The 20,209-nt window shown below is 51.4% G+C and overlaps 1 protein-coding gene across 1 annotated transcript in view; it reads left to right on the forward strand.

Annotated features, from left to right (window-relative positions):
• The window catches only part of SEMA4G (semaphorin 4G), a 104,488-nt gene that overhangs the window by 32,220 nt on the left and 52,059 nt on the right, over window positions 1-20,209 (forward strand). Inside the window, 1 exon segment of the mRNA XM_043518914.1 lies at window positions 11,330-11,573. Within this exon segment, the coding sequence (XP_043374849.1) occupies window positions 11,453-11,573 (121 nt within the window). The 5' untranslated portion in view covers window positions 11,330-11,452.

Raw genomic sequence — 20,209 nt, forward strand, 5'->3', positions numbered from 1 at the left:
GTTTGTACAGCGCCTAGCGACTTGCCGCCCTGCTCCACAACCGCAATACGTGTACTGACTGTGGTGACGGCAGCTATTGCACTCCCCCTAAGGCAGTGGTCCCCACATCCCCAGCCTTGCTCTGTCCCCAGCCCTGCTCCACCCCCAGCCTCGCTCCTTCCCCAGTCTTGCTTGGCCTCCAGGCCCGGGCCAGCCCCATGGGGGACAGGGAGGGAGTGCTATGCTTCCAGACCAGCTCTGCCCCCTGGCCCAGCTCCGCTCCCGGGCCCAGTTCTACTCTGCCCCTGCCCTGCCTCCAGGCCAGATCCACCCCCAGCCCCAGTTCTGCTTTGCCCCGGCTGGGGGAGGGGGCAGACAGATTCTGTTAATGGTAAGGTTAGGCACAACTGGAAAAGTTTGTGCCCCACTGGCCCAAGGCTTGCAGATGGCAGCCCCGCTAGGCTTGCTTAGCCTTGAAGAGTCCCAGACAGGGCTTTGGAGCAGAGCCCCGAGCTGGAGCGCAGAGCAGTGGAGCTGGAGCAGAGCCGGAGAACAGCTCCAAAGCCCTGATCCCAGAGGAATAATTATCTAGCTGGGAACCTCAAGGGCATGTCATATGCGTCAGGCCCTGCTTTATTACCCTGACCTTTAGTGTGAAAACAAGGATCGTGTGGTGAAACACCTGCATCCTGCCCAGACCCCTTTCCTTGCACACTGTGCTGTGTTCCCCACTCCGGCGGCCGGCCGTGTAAGGTCTTCGGGGCAAGCACTTGTGTTTGTAATGTATCTCGTGCCCTGAGCACTCTGGGCACCCAATCACATCACCCTAGTTACCACTAAACTGGCTGGAGTTAGCTGCTCCAGAAGGCCAGCAAGTTAAATCTTGTGTGGCTGGATTGGTTTAATCCTCCCACCTTCTTTGTGGACAGCAGTTCAGTTTACCCTTCTCTTGGTGTGCTGAACTCCATTCTTCTGGGGGGGGGGGCGGGTGTAAACTAATCTACTGTGGGAGACCAGGAAGTGGGCTTTTCCCTACACACCGCATTGCTTAATTGGCTCCCTCCATTACGGTTTTACACCTTCCTCTGAAATGCACGGCTGAATTAGACGGGTTTGCTGGACCGAATCAGATTACTGGCATGTTGCGTGGGGTTTTGGCTGGAATTTCCTCCCTGCTGGAATGGAATCCAAGGCAGATTCTGAATTTCCAGGCAACTTTTTAAGGAGAAGCTGAAATCTAGTGGAATAATGTTGGGAAACCCTCTCACCCTAGAAACAACTCGGCTAAGGTGCCAAACTGCCCCTGTATTCTCCTACCGCTCCTTTTCGTTTTTGGTCACTGCTTGAAATGTCTTCACCTGAAGGCCCTGTCCGCTCAAGTCTCCCTGCTGTGACTTGCAACTTCAGAGACGCCTTCCCTGTCCCATGTCAGCGCCCATCCTTCATCTGAAGGCATAGGACACGGCTGCATCAAAGCTGAAAAAATCTTGTTATGAGACTCCACGTGTTAATTGCAAAGAGAATGGGCCAGTAAAGGATATCGCCTCCCCTTACCTCATCTCTCTCAATTGCAAAAAGAGGCATGAATCCAGCTGTACAGGAAAGGGCTGTCTTTGTGAACAGATGTTGCCTCATGAAAGGGGGCTTCCAGCTCCCTTGGGTTGCAGGAGGAGGTAGGGAAATTGAAAACATCTGGATCTTTTCAATCTCTTCCCCAACATGGTCAGGTTTGTTTCTGGCTAGCTATTCTCTTCTGAAGAGCCTGGCCCAGGCTTTGGTTTTTAAATGTACAATGCAGGGAGCTACACTCCTGTTGACTTAGTTGTCCACTTGCATCACATCCAATAAACTTTTCAACTGAAGGGGAAAGCACCCTTCTGGTTTTGGGTTTCAAAGTGGTAGCCATTTTAGTCTGTATCAGCAAAAACAAGGAGGAGTCCTTGTGGCACCTTAGAGACTAACAAATTTATTTGGGCATAAGCTTTTGTGGGCTAAAACCCACTTCATCAGATGGAACATTTGCTATGTTCTTTGTCCCTGTCTGGAGAGGCGTCTTAGCAGGGCAGGTCTACACTGCAGAATTATTTCGGTGTAACTACATTGCCCCAGGGTGTGAAAAATCCACATGCCCGAGTGACTTAGTTACACTGACCTAAGGCCCAATGTAGACAGCGCCGACATAGCTACTGCCTCTCGGTAGGATTAATTACACCGACGGGAGAGCTCTCTCCATCGACGTAGAGCATCTTCATTGAAGCGCTACAGCTGCGCCGATACAGTGTTTTAAGTGTAGACCTGCCCTTAGAGTCTGTCTACACTGCAGTCAGGAGGTGTGATTGCTGCACATGTAGACATAACGGAGCTATCTTTGAGCCCCGTAAGCTGATGAAAGTGGAGCCCTAACTCTAAAGAAAAATTGCAAAATGAGCCATATAGAATGAGTGGCTGCCCCCTTCTGTCTCTTTCCACCATACCCCGCTTCCTTTGCAATAGCATGAGGGTTCTCTCTACGTCTCCCTCATGCCATCTTCCATTCAGCAGGGACCGGCAGAAAGAGATTGGTCTTTCCTGGGTGATGAGTGCGCTGCTCTCAGTGGAAAGGGCTGAAGTGTTGTCCTGGGGAGGAGTGGGCGCAGCGCTGGCTGTCCCTTGGGGCGTCTGAGCCGGGCAGGAAGAGAGCTTGGGTCATGCAGCCCTGGAGCTAATTGTGCCAGCAGGATCCCTAGGAGCTGCAGAGCAGATTGAGGTGTCTCAGCTCTGCACCTGGCTGGCTGAGGATCCCCAGCTGTTGTCTGGTTCCTCCTGTCCCCCGCCCCCACCTCTAAACCTGCCATTAGCTGGCCAAACTGGCCGAAAAGCTATCCTGCCGTGGGTCCCCTTAGCCCTGATGGCCTGAGCTTCCTCTGCCACCGCCAAATGGGTCCTGCCCGTGGATGCATTTCATGGGGCATCACTAGAGTTATTTGGGTAAAATGAAAAGCTCCCCCCCATCCCCCCATTCTGTTACTGCGACACTCCGCCCTGCTCTGCTGCCGACACAGAGCGTGCCACGCAGTGCAGGGGAGTGCCTGGCCTGGGACCTAGAGCTAGGGGTTGTGGAGGTGACCTGGTGTGTGTGAAGCACGTGTGCTGCGTTAAACCGAGCCTGCTTGTGTTCCTTGTGCCCCTGGAAATTGATCCTCCGTGCCGTGAGGGACATGGACTGTGGCTCTTCTCCCGCCCCAGGGCAGACAGGGAGCAGGGGAGGCCTCCTGTCTAAATGCACCTTCCGTCAGGCTGGACAACCTTCATGCGGCTCTTCCCAGGAAAACCCTCTTCTCTGATCCAGTTCCGCCACCTGCCTTACCAGGCCCCAGCAGAATGTGAGAGCGGAGTGGAAAATGACTAACCGAGCAGGCAGAGATGCACCCAGATTAAAGCTCACATCTCTGTCAGAGATTAGTTCCGTGTGTGTGTGTGTATCTGTCTGTCTGTCTGTAGCCCTCTCGCCTCTGGAAGTGCTAATCTCTGTGCGCCGAGCTGGTGAGCAAATCAGCAGAAATCCCTTCGCGTGAGCCAATACCGTTGGCAGTTCAGACACCCTCACAGTATCTGCGTCAGTGCTAGGCCAGCCAACCATGGCAGACCCGCTCTCCCACTTGCTTCTTCCTTAGGCCAACCACGGCAGGGAGTGATCTTTGCTGAGGTTCTCCTAGAACGGCCTGTTGGTTTTTTTTTTATCTTTTCATTGGTTTCATTTTCAGAGCCAGCAATTCCCTCCTTTCCCCCTTCAGCTCTGCCACGTGACTAAGATCAATTGTTTCTCCTACATAATACTCTTCATGCAGGTCAGCAGTGCAAAAAATGGCCTGAAGGCGAAGGAAGGAAAAGTTTAGGCCAGACCTTAAAGAAGATAATTCTCAGCCTCAAGAGCCATCAGGCCAGAATGCCTAGGGAAGCTGGCAGAGGTACCGTTGCTGCAGATCAAAGCACGTTGGATTTGAAGTTATGAGCAATGATGTAGCAAAAGGCGGATGAGCCGAGGTCTGGCAAGCCCCTTCTGCCCTTGTGCACAGCCTGTCACCCCCTCAACTCCCACAGTGCGCTTGTGGTACTCAAGGAATGTCGGATCAGATGCTACGCTCCCTTGAGTCAGGAAGCAGAGAGAGCAGCCAAAGTTCCTCCAACCACCCAGCCATGAAATAAGCTCTACTTTCCTGAAACATTGCCAGGTGCAACCTTGGGTCATGGGCGATAATGAATTTGGTGGCTTCTTCCCACTTCTGTGCACATGTGCCACCTGTCTGATGCAGGGTTTCTGGGTGGCCTAGATCTGGACTAGTGGAGAGGGGCCCGTGGCTCAGAGTGGAAGTGAATCGTCTTCACCATGCCTGAGCCCTGGGACGGGAATAACACAAGGAATACTCTGGACCAGGGCTGGATGGGAAGGTCGTCCAGGACCTCCCTACCTGGCATGTAATTCAAGCTCCCTGTTAGGTCTGGTACAACGTACTTAACTCTGCACACGTTGAGAACAGCCCATTGAAAACACAGCTTGCTGCTGGTTTAACTTCCAGCTGAGCCAAGTGCGTGCTGCTCCAGCTGATCTCCAGTTAGATGCCCCAACGGAGACCAGCCTCCCCGTTACCCCAGGCACGGAGGCGTTCTTGCTGTGAAAGTCAGGCCTCTGCAGCGTGGCCCGGAGCTTGTTGCATAAACACAGACATTTGTGTTGGTACAGCCTTGCTGCAATGAGCTACAGTCTGCAAATGTCCGCCCTCGAATGCTGATCACTGGGTGGTCTCCAGCATGTACTGGCAGCATGGGGGGTCTGCCAGCGAGACCAGTGCCAACTGGTGAGTGAGCGGTGGCAGCTGGTCTCCTCCAAAGGAAAGCTGCTCTGTGCATGTGGGAGAGAGCGAGCACCGAGCAGTTGCTATTCCAGACAGATATCCACGCTTTCCCCTCTCAGTGAATCCCTTCCAGCAGCCCAGACTTGAGTGGGCTGCAGTCAGAACCAGGCTCCATAAACCCGTAGGGTTAGAAGGGCCTGCGAGGGTCAGGTAGTCTAACCCCTTGCCAAGATGACTTAGTACTTTCCAGCGGTAGCTCTTGAAGCTGTGGGTATGTAACCCAACTTTGGGAAGCAGGGAAAAGCCTACCTGCCTTCCCCGGCTTCCCGTGGTGAGTCGGGTGGAATGGGGAGTAAACCCAGTGGCCTCCATGAAGCCGTTGGCTAGCACGCTTTTAGGCTGGGAGGCAAAGCCTCAGGCTTGCTGCCTGCCGTAGGGCTGAAGTCAGAATTCCCATGTGCGATGCAGCAGGTACACCTGGCCCCTTGGAACAGGGTTATTACCATAACCCCCTATGCAAAGGCCAAGTGTCAGCGCCCACAACCTATTGTTTCCCCATGCTTCCACTGGCTGTCGCTTGTCTCTGACTCAGGTTGTAAGCTGTTTGCGGCAGGGACAGTCATTTCAGGGGTGTGTGTGTGTGCGGAGGTGTACAGTGCCTAGCGCAGCAGGGCCTCAATCCAGGATCGGGTCCCTCGGTGCTAGCGTAATAGAGATTATCACGTCACCTTCCCACAGCACAGGGGTTCCCAAACTTTTCGCCGGCACAACCCCATTGTAATGAATTATTTCCTCTGGGACCCCAGATAGCATGGAGGCACCATCGTGAAGAGCACTGGGGCATGCGAGGTCAAGCTGAGTGGAGCAAATGGCATCCCCCCTGCACTAGGGATTGTGGTGATCCCAACTGCTGATGGGGTGATGTCATTTGGGTGCACGGCCCATGGTTTGGGAACTGTCCCTGTAGCACCAGTCATCGGAGGATCTTGCAAAGCAGTAAGTCTCCCAGTGCACTGGGCCGTGGGCATGTCCCTGCTTTACCCAGGCTAATTGACGTGCCCAAGGGCAGTTAGTGGCGAAGCTGAGGGTAGGTCCCAGGAGTTCGACTCCAAATGCCTCCCCTGCTCTGACCACTGAGCCGCCCTTCCCGGGCAGAAGTGGCACCGGGACAGTGACATCACGGCCTGCCATGAAAGGAACCTTGTTGGTTTGTTTTCCAGGGAGCCTGCTTCAGGGGCAGCTCAGAGCAAGGCACTGTGCCAAGGCACGGAGTTTATGGCTGGAAGGGACCACAAACCCAAGAGGAAAGCCATACCTTGTGGGGATCAGTCATGGGGAGGGACTGGAGGGACCTGAAAGCCAAGCCTCTCCTGCTTCCCATTCTGAAGCAGATGGATTCCCAGCCAGTAATGGGAACCAACCCCTCCTGTCCCATGGGCTTCCCTCTGCTCCAGAGGCTGGTGGCAGGCTGAGAAATCTTTCTCCATAACATTTCTTGCAGGGGATGGAGGTCTCTAACCTACGCCTAAAATCTCTAGAGACTGTAGGGGCTGGCCGTGCTGCCCTGGCTTGCAAGCAAAAGCAGGGTCCGACCGAGAGAGACCCAGCCTGCTGGCAGTGGGTGACTAGATGGGGACAGAAGACTGGACGACTGAACATTGTACTAGGAGCGAGGAGCACCTGTCCTGCCTCCCCCCGTGGCTTTGGGAGATTGCTGAATCTCTCTGCCACAGCTTCTCTATCTGCGAAACAGGGACAGACCCTCCGGGAGGCATGGAGGATCCAGGGCTGAACTGCTCTGAAAGGGGGAAAACTCTGTACCCGTGCCAGTAGCGCCCTGATGCCCCAGCATGCGGCCCTGGGACGCTAGGCTGCAGGTGCCATCTGCTGGGCAAAACTTAAACCCAAGGCTCTAACCACGTGCAGCCATGATATATCCCAGTGGTTCTCAACCAGGGGTCCGGGGGCCGCGAGCAGGTGTCAGGGGGTCCACCAAGCAGGGCCAGCATTAGACTCGCTGGGACACAGAGCAGAAAGCTGAAGCCCCACTGCATGGGGCTGAAACCCAAGTCCCTGACCCCCACCACCTGGGGCTGAAGCTGAAGCCTGAGCTTCTTAGCTTTGTGGGGGTCCCCATGCATGGGGCCCTGGGGAATTGCCCTGCTAATGCTGGCCCTGGCTTTTATATGCAGAAAATCAGACGTCGTGGCACAGGAGTGGAGTTTTTATAGCATGTTGGGGGAGCCTCCAAAAGAAAAAGGTTGAGAACCCCTGCTATATCCCCCGTGGCCACTCAGGAGTCAGGAGTGGTCTGTCCTTGTGTCCTGCCCAAATTCCACCCGGCCAGTCACTTTGTCTCCTTCAAATTCCTTTCCAGAGTCAGTTGGAGGTGGCACCTCTCACTTCCTGTCCTAAAATCCCATGCAGTTGACACAGCTGCTGCATTGTCAGTGGTAGGTGTGAATCTCTCTCGGCAGTGGTAGGTGTGAATCTCACACACACACACACACACACACACACACACGTTTGGATTTTGAAAGGTGCTGGTGAGAGATTAACCTATATACGGATAGTGCTTTCGAACCACATAAGCGGAGAGTCAGCCAGCCAGCCTACCAGCCCTGTGATGGTACAGGGGTACATCTAACGTGCACTTCCCTCGCTTTGAATCATTAAAGTAACCGAGTTCCTGTTGCGACCGGTGGCTCGCAGAGAAGCTAAATGATAGCTCCGGCTCTTTGTGATCCTTCGGGACGAGTCGGCGTTGCTCAGAACTCCTGCAAAAAAGCTGCCACGATAAAAGCTTGGAGAGTCTCGCTAACTTACTCGCAGTGCTGGTGAGCACTGAAAAGCTGGCAGGGATCTGAGGCAATGGCTTTTATTGGAGTCTGAACAGCTCGGAAGCTGTGAAATAAAGAGAACGGAGTCTGGCTGCCTGACTTGGCTACTGTTCCTCTCTGTGCCCACCCCCCTGTTGTGAAAGAGAACTTGAAATGTATGCAATCGCTGGCTACCTCCTGCCGTATCTTGGCTTCCCTCTGAGCTCTGCAGCTTCCCCTAAGCGGGTTCAGGGCTGGTCAGTGAGACGTGTAGGGGCAACACAGGGGAGAGCTGCAGGAGGTGCCAGTCAACAGGCCGCAGCCTTCCCTCTGGGCTGGTATTGGGCGTATTCCTGCAGCGTGGCAGTAGGGTGAGACTTAACCCACAGTCCTGGTATCATGGGATTGTCTTCCATGGGGGGCTCACAGCTGCCACATCCCCCGCTGCCCTCTGCTCCCGATTTAGCTAGCTAGAAGCTTAAATCTGGAGCAAACGGTTGGCCCTGCCAAGTCTTTCCTCCCTCCTGCATGTCTAAATGGCTTTGCTTTCCCTTGGGATGGCCCGGTAAGTTTCTGGATGATAAGGAAACCGCAGTGCTATATCCTTCCTTTCACGCGGCTGGAGCAATGTGACTGTTCAAGCCAGAAGAAAAGGAGTACTTGTGGCACCTTAGAGACTAACAAATTTATTTGAGCATAAGCTTTCGTGAGCTACAGCTCACTTCATCGGATGCATCCGATGAAGTGAGCTGTAGCTCACGAAAGCTTATGCTCAAATAAATTTGTTAGTCTCTAAGGTGCCACAAGTACTCCTTTTCTTTTTGCGAATACAGACTAACACGGCTGCTACTCTGAAACCTGTGTTCAAGCCAGAGGCATTGGGCAGAGCTGCTCCCTTTGGTGTCGCTAGCTGTCTGCCAGCCCTTGCTCCCCTCACTCTTTCAGCCTGGGCAGGTGCACCGGAGGGCCCTGTTTCTTGCCACAATATTCTGAATTGGAAGAAGACCAGCTGCAGCAAAACTCAAAGGGATCAGGAAGCTGGCACGCCATGCTCACCCTCTGCTTTGGTGTTAGGAGGAATTCGCACCTCTCCCTAGACTTGCTAGAAAATGACTCGGCACTTGGGGAGGGCGGGAAGATTTTTGCTGATGGTTTCCACCTCTGGCTTATGGTTTAGCAAGTTGCTGCAACTGATTTGGCTTAACGATTGCAGCGTGTTCAGTTAATGACGGCTGCGTCGCATGTCATGAACCGGGGGCATTGCACCTTTAATGCCATGGTGTGGCTGTGATCACAACTTGCTGTCTTGGAAACGAGCTAAAATTGTCCAAGGGGTTTTCCCTGGTAACCTTGCCTCACCATGCACAGACGCAGTTGGGGGCTGGTGCAGGAGTCTGGGACCACCTGGGTTCTCTTCCAGTGACCTCCCCAGAACCTTAGGCAAGTAGCTCTGCCTCTAATGAGATAGATATATATACTGTAGATAGATAATAAGACAGAAAATATCATATTGCCTCCATAAAAATCCCTGGTATGTCCAGATCTTGGATACTGCGTGCAGATCTGGTCGCCACATCTCAAAAAAGGTATTTTAGAATCTGAAAAGTTACAGAAAAAAACAACAAATATTGTTAGGGAAAGGAAGAGCTTTAATTTGGTCCTAGATTAGCTTGTTCTTTCAGGTGGGGCAGGTTAGTACAGTAGGAAAACAAACTACTAGCCGAAACGAAACTGAAATATTGGCCCCAAATGCCCAATGCATTCCATAGGATTCTGTGCTGGATGCAGAGTGCAAATAGGGACTCTAGTACCACAAAGATGGCTGGAAGTCCCACTTCTTCTTTTTAATTATATTTATTACCTTGATTATTTCAACTGAAGTGCTCGGATTGCAAGGTATAATAAAACACAAAGGATCCTCTCATTCTTGAATTCATTGCAGTGTTAAATGTGACGTCTTTGTGCATCTTAGCATCTTGCATAAAAAAATCTGGGGGAGTAGGGATAAATTAATTTATTCCCATGCTGCCTCTTCTGAAATGGCTGCACCCAGGCCTTTCAGACGCTGTAGTTTTATGATGCAGATAGAATGAGTAACTGAGCTGTTATCCAGCTGCACGGCATCTTCTGAGTTCTGTAATACGTGGGCCACCATTTGCCTATGGGAGAATGTAGCGATGTAGATCTTTTTGCGTTTGGATTTAATGAGGATAGCAGGCTTCTGGGGTTTGCTAAGGTGCCATTTCTATTTGAATGTCTTTCCCACAGGCTGTGCGTGTTTATTAAATGTAGCAAATTAATACTGTTGAAAGAGGAGAACCTATCAGAACAGAATCCCTAGCTAGAGGGAGTGATGTGTAGTGGCTAGTGCAGGCGATGCTCAGAACTCCTGGGTTTCTATACTTACCTCTGCCACTGACTCATTCTGTGTCTTGGAGTAAATTGTGTCCCCTGTCTTTGCCTCAGTTTCCTCATCTATCAGCAGGGGATAATACTTCTCATAAACAAACTAGGGAAACGCAACATAGATGGAGCTACTATAAGGTGGGTGCAGAACTGGTTGGAAAATTGTTCCCAGAGAATAGTTATCAGTGGTTCATAGTCATACTGGAAGGGCATAACAAGTGGGGTCCCGCACGGATCAGTTCTGGGTCAGTTCTGTTCAATAGCTTCATCAGTGATTTGGATAATGGCATAGAGAGTACACTTATAAAGTTTGCAGATGATACGAAGCTGAAGGGGATTGCAAGTGCTTTGGAGACAGGATTAAAATTCAAAATGATCTGGACAAACTGGAGAAATGGTCTGAAGTAAATAGGATAAAAATTCAATAAGGACAAATGCAAAGTACTGCACTTAGGAAGGAACAATCAGTTGCACACATACAAAACGGGAAATGACTGCCTAGGAAGGAGTGCTGCAGAAAGGGATCTGGGGGTCATAGTGGATCACAAGCTAAATATGAGTCAACAGTATAACACTTGCAAAAAAAGCAAACCTCACTCTGGGCTGTATTAGCAGGAGCGTTGTAAGCAAGACATGAGAAGTAATTCTTCTGCTCTACTTTGTGCTGATTGGGCCTCAACTGGAGTATTGTGTCCAGCTCTGGGCACCAAATGTCAGGAAAGATGTGGACAAATTGGAGAAAGTCCAGAGAAGAGCAACAAAAATTATTAAAGGTCTAGAAAATATGACCTGTGAGGAAAGATTGAAAAAACTGGGTTTGTTTAGTCTGCAGAAGAGATGACTGAGAAGGGACATGAGAACAGTTTTCAAGCACATAAAAGGTTGTTACAAGGAGGAGAGAGAAAAATTGTTCTTCTTAACTGCTGAGGCTAGGACAAGAAGCAATGGGCTTAAATTGCAGCAAGGGAGGTTTAGGTTGGACATTAGGAAAAACTTCCTAACTGTCAGAGTGGTTAAGCACTGAATAAATTGCCTAGGGAGGTGGTGGAATCTCCACCATTGGATATTTTTAAGAGCAGGTTGGACAAACACCTGCCAGGGATGGTCTAGATAATACTTAGTCCTGCCATGAGTGCAGGGGCTGGACTAGGTGACCTCTCAAGGTCCCTTCTGGTTCTATGACTCCCTGTCTCATGGGGCTGCTGTGAAGCGTAATATTTGGGGAAGTGCTTTGAGATCCTCAGGTGAAAGGACTGGCGTGTTCCGCTCCTCAGCTTTCCCTCTGTATTTCAGGAGTACGATCGTGGTTTGCCGTGAGACACGCAGGAGCCGGCGGGGCGATCTCTGTGAGCTGGGCCCCCATCCACTGGCAAAGAGTTTGTGTCAGCAGAGCAGCGACCTTGGCCACCTGGGAAGATGAGAAGCCATATGGCCTGTTACCTCTTGGTCCTGTTGGCGGCCGTGACAACGGGCTACCCCTCTCGACGAGCCGCCGTGGACTTGGACGCCACCCCAAGGATGACGATTGCCGATAACGGTAAAGAAGCTCGGTTTGACTCCTGCCTTGGGAGTGGCAGGCCTTGTTGGGGCTTGGCGGGGGGGGGAGGGAACCTGCTCGGAGAGCCATCAGCCTGCCCTGCGTGCTGTCTCGGTGCTGCTGCCGATTGCTACCTACCAGATCGGAGCTGTCAGCACAGCAGCATCTGCCTGGCCGATGACATCAGCATCTCCACTTTCCCAGGCTGCTGTGGTTCAAGGACTTATGGCTGCAGCCGCTCGAGCACGCCTGTTCCTGGCTGCCTCTGCTCAGCCCCTGGCTGCTAGAGCTTCCCCGAGCAATTGCATTAGACTGACCTTCCCTATGACATCCCTACCTGCTTCCTTCCCGGGGACTTGAAGGGAGGATTTTGTCTTCTCTGCAGAGGGGCTGTCCTGGGGTCCACACACCATCCCACGTAAATCCCAATGTAGCTCATAAGGTGGTGCGTAAATCTTGTCCTGGCCCCTCTGCCTAGGGGTGAATTCTGCCTGTGGTAAGCTGGAGGGTGGTCAGATAGGCTGTTGCAGGCCCACCATGGCATGGCTTTCTTGGCAGGACTGGTTTATCCAGCCTCCTGCATCATCTGCCCTGGCCCATGGACAGACTCCTGGTTGCACGGTCGGAAAGGAGTGGGCGTCTTGCAGTTGTCTTGGATAGACAGAAGAAGGCTTGGCCTTTGCCCTGCGGGCTGGCTTGGTGACATCTCACCTGAGATGCTGCTAAATACTTCACGACAGTTTGGAAGTGAAGCCAAGGCAAGAGTCTCTACCTTACAGGGATGATGCGAAGGCTGATTAATTAGCTAACATTTGCCCAGCATTAATTTAAAGGCTAATGGAGCAAGGAGAATTCAATTCTCACGGAAAAATAAAACCTTCATTTAACTGCAGCAATTTCTTTGCAACGCAAAAGGATTGACTGAAATATCCCTGCAGAATGCTCAGGAGAAACCGAGAACTTGGTTAAAAGCTCATGCTTGAGATGAGTAGGAGGTGTCCCATGAGTGCCGTGTGGGCTAGAGGGTTTAGCTCAGGGCTCGGAGCCATGAGGTTGGTCCCAGCTTTTTCACACATCTACCACAGAGGGTGTAACTGCTTTGAAAACCAGAGAGCTGTTTGTAAACCCTTAGCCATGAAACAGTTTGGTGTCATCGTTCCATATTACATAAGAATGGCACCACTGGGTCAGGCCAATGGTCCGTCTAGCCCAGTACATGAGAACAACCAGACTGGGTCAGACCAAAGGTCCATCCAGCCCAGCACCCTGTCTTCCAACCATTGCCAGTGCCAGGTGCCCCAGAGGGAACTAACAGAGTAGGCAATCATCACGGGATCTATCCCCCTTTGCCCATTCCCAGCTTCTGTCAAACAGAGGCTAGGGACACCATCCCCACCCATTCTGGCTAATAGCCATTGATGGACCTATCCTCCAGGAACTTAGCTCGTTCTTTTTTGAACCCAGTTATGGTTTTGGCCTCACAACATCCCCTGGCAAGGAGTTCCACAGTTTGGACGTTGTGTGAAGAAATACTTCCTTTGTTTGCCACTCCCAGTCTCTATTCAAACCCAAGTTAATGGGTATCTAGTTTGCATATTAATTCAAGCTCAGCAGTTTCTTGTTGGAGTCTGTTTTTGAAGCTTTTCTGTTGCAAAATTGCTACCTTTAAATCTGTTACTGAGTGGCCAGAGGAGTTGAAGTGTTCTCCTACTGGTTTTTGAATGTTATGATTCCTGATGTCAGATTTGTGTCCATTTATTCTTTTGCGTAGAGACTGTCCGGTTTGGCCAATGTACATGGCAGAGGGGCATTGCTGGCACATGATGGCATATATCACATTGGTAGATGTGCAGGTGAACGAGCCCCTGATGGCATGGCTAATGAGATTAGGTCCTATGATGGTGTCACTTGAATAAATATGTGGACAGAGTTGGCATTGGGATTTGTTGCAGGATAGGTTCCTAGGTTAATGTTCTTGTTGTGTGGTGTGTGGTTGCTGGTGAGTATTTGCTTCAGGTTGGGGGGCTGTCTGTAAGCAAGGACTGGTCTGTCTCCCAAGATTTGTGAGAGTGAGGGATTATTTTTTAGGATAGGTTGTAGATCTCAGATGATGTGCTGGAGAGGTTTTAGTTGGGGGCTGAAGGTGACAGCTAATGGCGTTCTGTTATTTTCTTTGTTGGGTCTGTCCTGTAGTAGGTGACTTCTGGATACTCTTCTGGCTCTGTCAGTCTGTTTTTTCACTTCAGCAGGTGGGTACTGTAGTTTTAAGAATGCTTGATGTAGATCTTTTAGGTGTTTGTCTGAGGGATTGGAGCAAATGCGGTTGTATCTTAGAACTTGGCTGTAGACAATGGATCGTGTGGTGTGTCCTGGATGGAAGCTGGAGGCACGTAGGTTGGTATAGCGGTCAATAGGTTTCCGGTGTAGGGTGGTGTTTATGTGACCATCGCTTATTAGCACTGTAGTGTCCAGGAAATAGACCGCTTGTGTGGATTGATCTAGGCTGAGGTTGATGGTGGGATGGAAATTGTTGAAATCATGGTGGAATTCCTCAAGGGCTTCTTTTCCATGGGTCCAGACGATGAAGATGTCATCAATGTAGAGCAAGTAGAGTTGGGGCATTAGTGGATGAGAGCTGAGGAAGCGTTGTTCTAAGTCAGCCATAAAAATGTTGGCATACTGTGGGGCCATGCGGGTACCCATCGCAGTGCCGCTGACTTGAAGATATAAGTTGTCTCCAAATGTGAAATAGTTGTGGGTGAGGACAAAGTCACAAAGTTCAGCCACCAATTTTGCCATGACAATATCGGGGATACTGTTCCTGACGGCTAGTAGTCCATCTTTGTGTGGAATGTTGGTGTAGAGGCTTCTACATCCATAGGATGGTGTTTTCAGGAAAATCACCAATGGATTGTAGTTTCCTCAGGAAGTCAGTGGTGTCTCGAAGATAGCTGGAAGTGCTGGTAGCGTAGGGCCTGAAGAGGGAGTCTACATTGTCAGACAATCCTGCCAATTCCTGAGATGATGGGGCGTCCAGGATTTCCAGGTTTATGGATCTTGGGTAGCAGATAGAATACTCCTGCTCGGGGTTCTAGGCATGTGTCTGCACAGATCTGTTCTTATGCTTTTTCAGGGAGTTTCTTGAGCAGATGGTGTAGTTTCTTTTCGTAACCCTCAGTGGGATCAGAGGATAATGGCCTGTAGAATGTGGAGTTAGAGAGCTGCCTAGCAGCCTCTTGTTCATATTCCAACCTATTCATGATGACAACAGCACCTCCTTTGTCAGCCTTTGTGATTCTGATGTCAGAGTTGTTCCTGAGGCTGTGGATGGTGTTGTGTTCAGCATGGCTGAGGTTATGGGGCAAGTGATGCTGCTTTTCCACAATTTCAGCCCATGCATGTCTACGGATGACCTCTATGTAGAAGTCCAGTCTGTTGTTTCAACCTTCAGGAAGAGTCTAAATGGGCATCTTGATTATCACTACAAAAGTTTTTGTTTTTTTTCTCCTGCTGATAATAGCTCATTTTAATTAATTAGCCTCTTACACCACCTTTTCATGTTCTCTGTGTGTATATATATATCTTCTTGCTATATGTCCCATTCTATGCATCCGATGAAGTGGGCTGTAGCTCACAAAAGCTTATGTTCAAATAGATTTGTTAGTCTCTAAGGTGCCACAAGTACTCCTGTTCTTTTTGTGGATAAAGACTAACACGGCTGCTACTCTGAAACCAGTGTTACATTAGCTACCCTCCAGTTATCTGAATCAGAGGCTGATTTAAGCAATAAGTTACGTACCCCTGTTAGTAGTTCTGCAATTTCACATTAGAGTTCCTTCCGACCTCGGGGGTGAATCCCATCTGGTCCGGGTGTCTTAAATTACACAGTAATACCAGTTTGTTCCAAAATCTCCTCTGTTGACACCTCAATCTGGGACAGTTGTTCAGATTTGTCACCAAAAAAGAAGGGCTCAGGTACGGGAATCTCCCTCCTCTCCTCAGCCATCAAGAACAATGCAGAGAATTCATTTAGCTTCTCTGCAACGGCCTTGTCTTCCCCGAGTGCTTTTTGGCACCCCGATTGTGCAGTGGGCCTAATGACTGGCAGTCTTCTTGCGTTAGATGTACTTTAAAAAATGTGCTCTTAGTTGTGCTAGCTGCTCTTCTATTCTTTTTGGGCCTGCCTAATTATACTTTTACACTTGACTTGCCAGAGTTTAGGGTCCTTTCTATTTTCCTCAGTAGGATTTTGACTTCCAAAAAGAAAGGATGTCCTTTTGCCTCTTTTACTCTGTTTCACTATGGGGGCGGTTTTTTGGCCCTCTCACCGTTTTTTGTTTTTCTTCGGGGGAGCCTCAGTTATGGTGGAGTTTTAAAAGTTTCCAAAACTGTATTGATGAGGCACAGAGAGGGGAAAGGAATAGCCCAAGATCACCCCCAAGAGCCTGAACCAATACACACTAAAATCCTTCACCTCTTCCTGCAGGAGGGGAAGTTGCAGGTCGGGGGAGGGCTCCCTTCTGGTGCTGCTTTTTCAAAAAGAAAATCCGAATGCGTTATTTCTTAACAAGGCTTCAGCCAAAGTGGGCTGAGCCCTGCCCTCCAGGAGCACGTGGTTTGCTAGATGATGGTGGGGCGCAAGAACATGCAGGGGTGAAGAATAATTTCTGTGCCTGCTCAGTGGGTATCGGTGGAGCTTTTGAGCAGAGCCTGGACGAGCTCCCTCCCACTTCGATCATCTGTGCGCTTTGCCTGCCTGGGTTGAACTGCTGCTGGGACAGCTGGCGCGATTCGGGGGGATAACACTTACTGCTCCACACAGAAGAGTCCTTCCTGGCCAAAGCCCAGGACGTCCAGGAGAGCTGACGAAAAGCCCATGCACCCCAAAGAGCAAGAAATCCTGGGGTTACCTGCAGACCTACCTTTGAAAAGAAATCCTAGGAAATGAAATGCCAAAAACTTTGCTAAGATGGCCCAGGTAGGGTTGCCGGGTGACAGGTTTTCGACCGGAAAGCCTGGTCGAAAAGGGGACCTGACAATGTCCGGTCAGATCTACTGACCGGGCACCCAAAGTCTGCTTACTTTGGCCCCGTTGTGCATGCCAGCAGCGTGACTTTGTTCCTCCACTAGCCGAGGGCATGTCCACGCTGCAGTTCCGAGCCTGGGCAGACAGACTTGCGCCAGCTCTGCTCTGCTCAAAATAGCCGGGGCACCCGTTGCAGCAGGGAGCCGGCTCAGGCTAGCCACCCGAGCTCGGGCTGATTGGAACTTGGGTGGCCATCAAGCCACTCCCTGTGCCACAACATCCACGCTGCTGGTTTTGAGCGTGCTGGCTCAGATGAGGGTCCCAGATGAGGAAGCTTAGTGGCTGTGGCTGGTGTCTGAACGACGGGCTCTAGCAGCTGGGTGAGTGTCCCGCCATGGCACGGAGACAGCACGGGCACGTCACATGCATTAAGAGAGATTGGCAATTAATAGTGTTTGAAGGGCGCTCTGGGGGCTTTTCAAATAAGCCCAACACACCAGGTGATTCAAATCCACTTAGCACGGGCCTGTCCGCCCAGCAGAGCCCAAGTCGTGCTTTCATGATCTGGGTGCAAGCTTGCAGCCATGGGCAGTGAGCCACGTACACTGAGTCAGACTGCCTTAGGGTGACCAGATGTCCCGATTTTATAGGGATAGCCCAGATATTCGGGGCTTTTTCTTATAATAGGTGCATATTACCCCACCCCGTCCCGATTTTTCTCACTTTCTATCCAGTCACTCTAAGCTGTACCTGCCACAACCCCAGAACAATTGACAAAATAAGGACATTTCCTTCCCAGGGAAGTGCCTGGGGTGTGTTTTGGGGTCACTTTTTATTGGAGTAGCATCTAGAGGCCCCACTGGAGTGTACAGACCAGAACCCGGATATTCCTGGAGCCCCTTTGCCAGTTGGCTTTAAGACAAGGGGAGGGGATGTGACTTGTTCACTCAGGATCACCCAGCAGGTCAGTAGCAAAGCTCGGACTGGAATTCAGGTCTGGGTCCAGTGACCTACCCACTAGCCTACGCTGCCTCTCGCTGCACTAGCGCAGCCCTTCAGGTTTGGGCTGTATTTGGCACTCCATGAAATGTAGAACCGGTGGGAGTGGCTGGAGCTAATCCTAGCGCAAGCGGCCCACTTGTAGCTCTGGCCAAGCACCGCCGGCATGATCCGCAGCCCGCCCTGCAATTCCAGGCTTGTTGAACACGGCCCGTGCCGCCCGCTGCCGTTCGCCCGTTTTGTTTGAAAAGGCTTTGCCCTGGGCCAGCAGGGGAAGAAGCGTTTCATGACGCAGGTGACTGCTCTCCCGCCGCAAGGGATGGGAGCAGATAGCTTAGTGGAATCTCTTTCTTCCGAGGTCACTGAGTCCCCAGAATGTCACGTCTTAGTGTTATTTAGCACGTCTCTGGGTTTCCCCAGACCGCTGTGAGCGAGGGGACAAAGGGCTCTGGCTATGCACAGGAGCCATGCGGGGTGGGGGAGGAAGGTGGTGGTTTGTTCCCACAACATGAGACTGTGCACCTAGATCTTCCTGTCTCAGCCATTCGCGGCCTCCCCTGCATGCTCTAAGCAGCAGCGAAACAGAGCCGGGGGACAACCTCCAGTAACTCTGACACAGGGGCTCTGTGCGCCGACACCCCGTCTCGCTGCACACTCCAGCAGGAGTCCCTGCTTCCGTTCCCATTTTGAAGGCTTTTGTGTGTGTGTGACCTGAGGGCTGGAGACAAGGCATTAACTTCTAATATAAAGGCCTGGCTTGGTGAACCACTGAGGACGAAGCCAGTCCAGCCCCTAGACATATGCATGCATACGAATACGTGTGTGTGTGTGTGTGTGTGTGAGAGACTCCTCCCATACACCCCTGGTGTGCGCCTGGCATGCACGCACTGGGGGGAGAGAGACCACGCGAGGTGCTAAAATATTCTTCACACTTCTACAGAACAGCATCTTAAGATGCAAATCTGCAAACCACGGGTGTGTGTCCCTCTGTCAATCTAAGGCCTGTGAATAGTGGTGCTTGTACAGAACATTTACGTGCAGAATATAAACAGTTGGAGATCACACGTTCCCAGGAACCTGCTTGTGTTGGGGTGTTTTGAGCTCCCTGGCTTTGCCCTCTCCTTCTGACAGCTGCAGGGGCCGCACCGAGAGGGGAACAGTGGGGGGCAGGGCTGAAGCCACCTCATCTTACCTGGTTTGGTTCCATCCCTGGTGATCTTTGGAATCCTAGAACCACTCCCCGAATCGGAGCACAAAAGTGAAATGGCTCCACATTGGCTTGGTGGCGTTTCATGGCAGGCAGCTTTGTACCAGGGCGGCTCCTTACCCCCATACTGGGGCCTGGCTAAAAGCTGGAATAGCCCATAACTTTGGATTTGTGAGTTCATGGCCTCTTGGCCACCCAGGCATGTTCAGACGCTGTGGAATCCACAGAATCTCTCTTGAAACAGAAGTTCTGGGGATTGGGGATGTGGTCACTGGGGAGGAGAGAAATCCAGACCCGTATTGGTCCCTATCTGGGGTTTTTCTCCATAGTGCGTGTGGAGTGAGTGCTTCTTTCCCTGCCCTCTGGGTGCGGGGAGCCTGAGATCTGGGCATAGGGGATGGCTCCTGAAAGAGCTGGGTGGTCAGGCAGGAGCATGGGGGCCATTCCAGGAGTACTGTGGGGTGCAGCCCACGGCACAGCATCTGTGCATCACTGGATCTTGCCCTGAAATACAACAATGGCTGGGCATGTGGCCTGGATCAGAGAGGAGTTAAATTCCATCCGAATGAGGGAGCTGAGCCTGCTCTCTAGGCTCGGGAATGGTGTAACGAGGGCCTTGAAACAATAACGGGGTCCCGAGTCATCTTGGCGTGTTTCCTCTCATCTCACAACTCTGTCTTTTGGAGCTAGGGCTTCTCTCCTCTGTCTTGTTTGTTCTTTCTAAGGTTCACCGGGAATCCACCTCTTTTGCCAGGAGGGATCCCCCAGGGCTAGTCAGATCTCCCAAGGAGCTGTGTGATGAGTGCATGGTGCCCACACCTGCCCTCCAGGATCTCCCTGCCGAGGTGAGTAGCCCCAGGTGCTTCCCCCCTCGCTCCCAGCTGGGAGCAGGAAGGCACGACGGCCCAGGGGGCAGCTGGGCTCCCAGCAGAGAGCTATGCAGAGCTGAGCCCTGGCTCTCAGCCCCCCCACCCTGCCCCTCTTCTGTGGGTGGAAGCACTCCTGGTGAGGACAGAAGGAGGGTAGTGTGGACATCAGCCACTGAAATAATTACTGCGGCGGCTGTTAATCAATCTAACAAAGCTTGACTTAAGCTTGTAGTGTAGACGTGCTCTGTGAACTATAAGGAGTTGCACGGGTTGCAAGAGACCATTCAGAATGAAGTGGGCAGTTAACCCTCCTGCTGCCACAGGACAAAGGAGAGTTCGTGAGATTCAGATTGTTGTGATGAGCTGGTAAACCAGCATCGCTACTGAGTCCATGGCTTTTGGGGCCTGGCAGAGTTATGAATTTATGGGCTGGTCTACTTTACAAAATTCCATCGACCCAGCCACGGTGCTTAGGGGTGAAAATCCACATCCCTGAGCGAAGCTGTTAAGCCGATCTAATTCCGAGTGCGGACAG

Source organism: Dermochelys coriacea, chromosome 7 (genome assembly GCF_009764565.3).
Source record: "Dermochelys coriacea isolate rDerCor1 chromosome 7, rDerCor1.pri.v4, whole genome shotgun sequence".
NCBI classification, from domain to species: Eukaryota; Metazoa; Chordata; order Testudines; family Dermochelyidae; genus Dermochelys; species Dermochelys coriacea.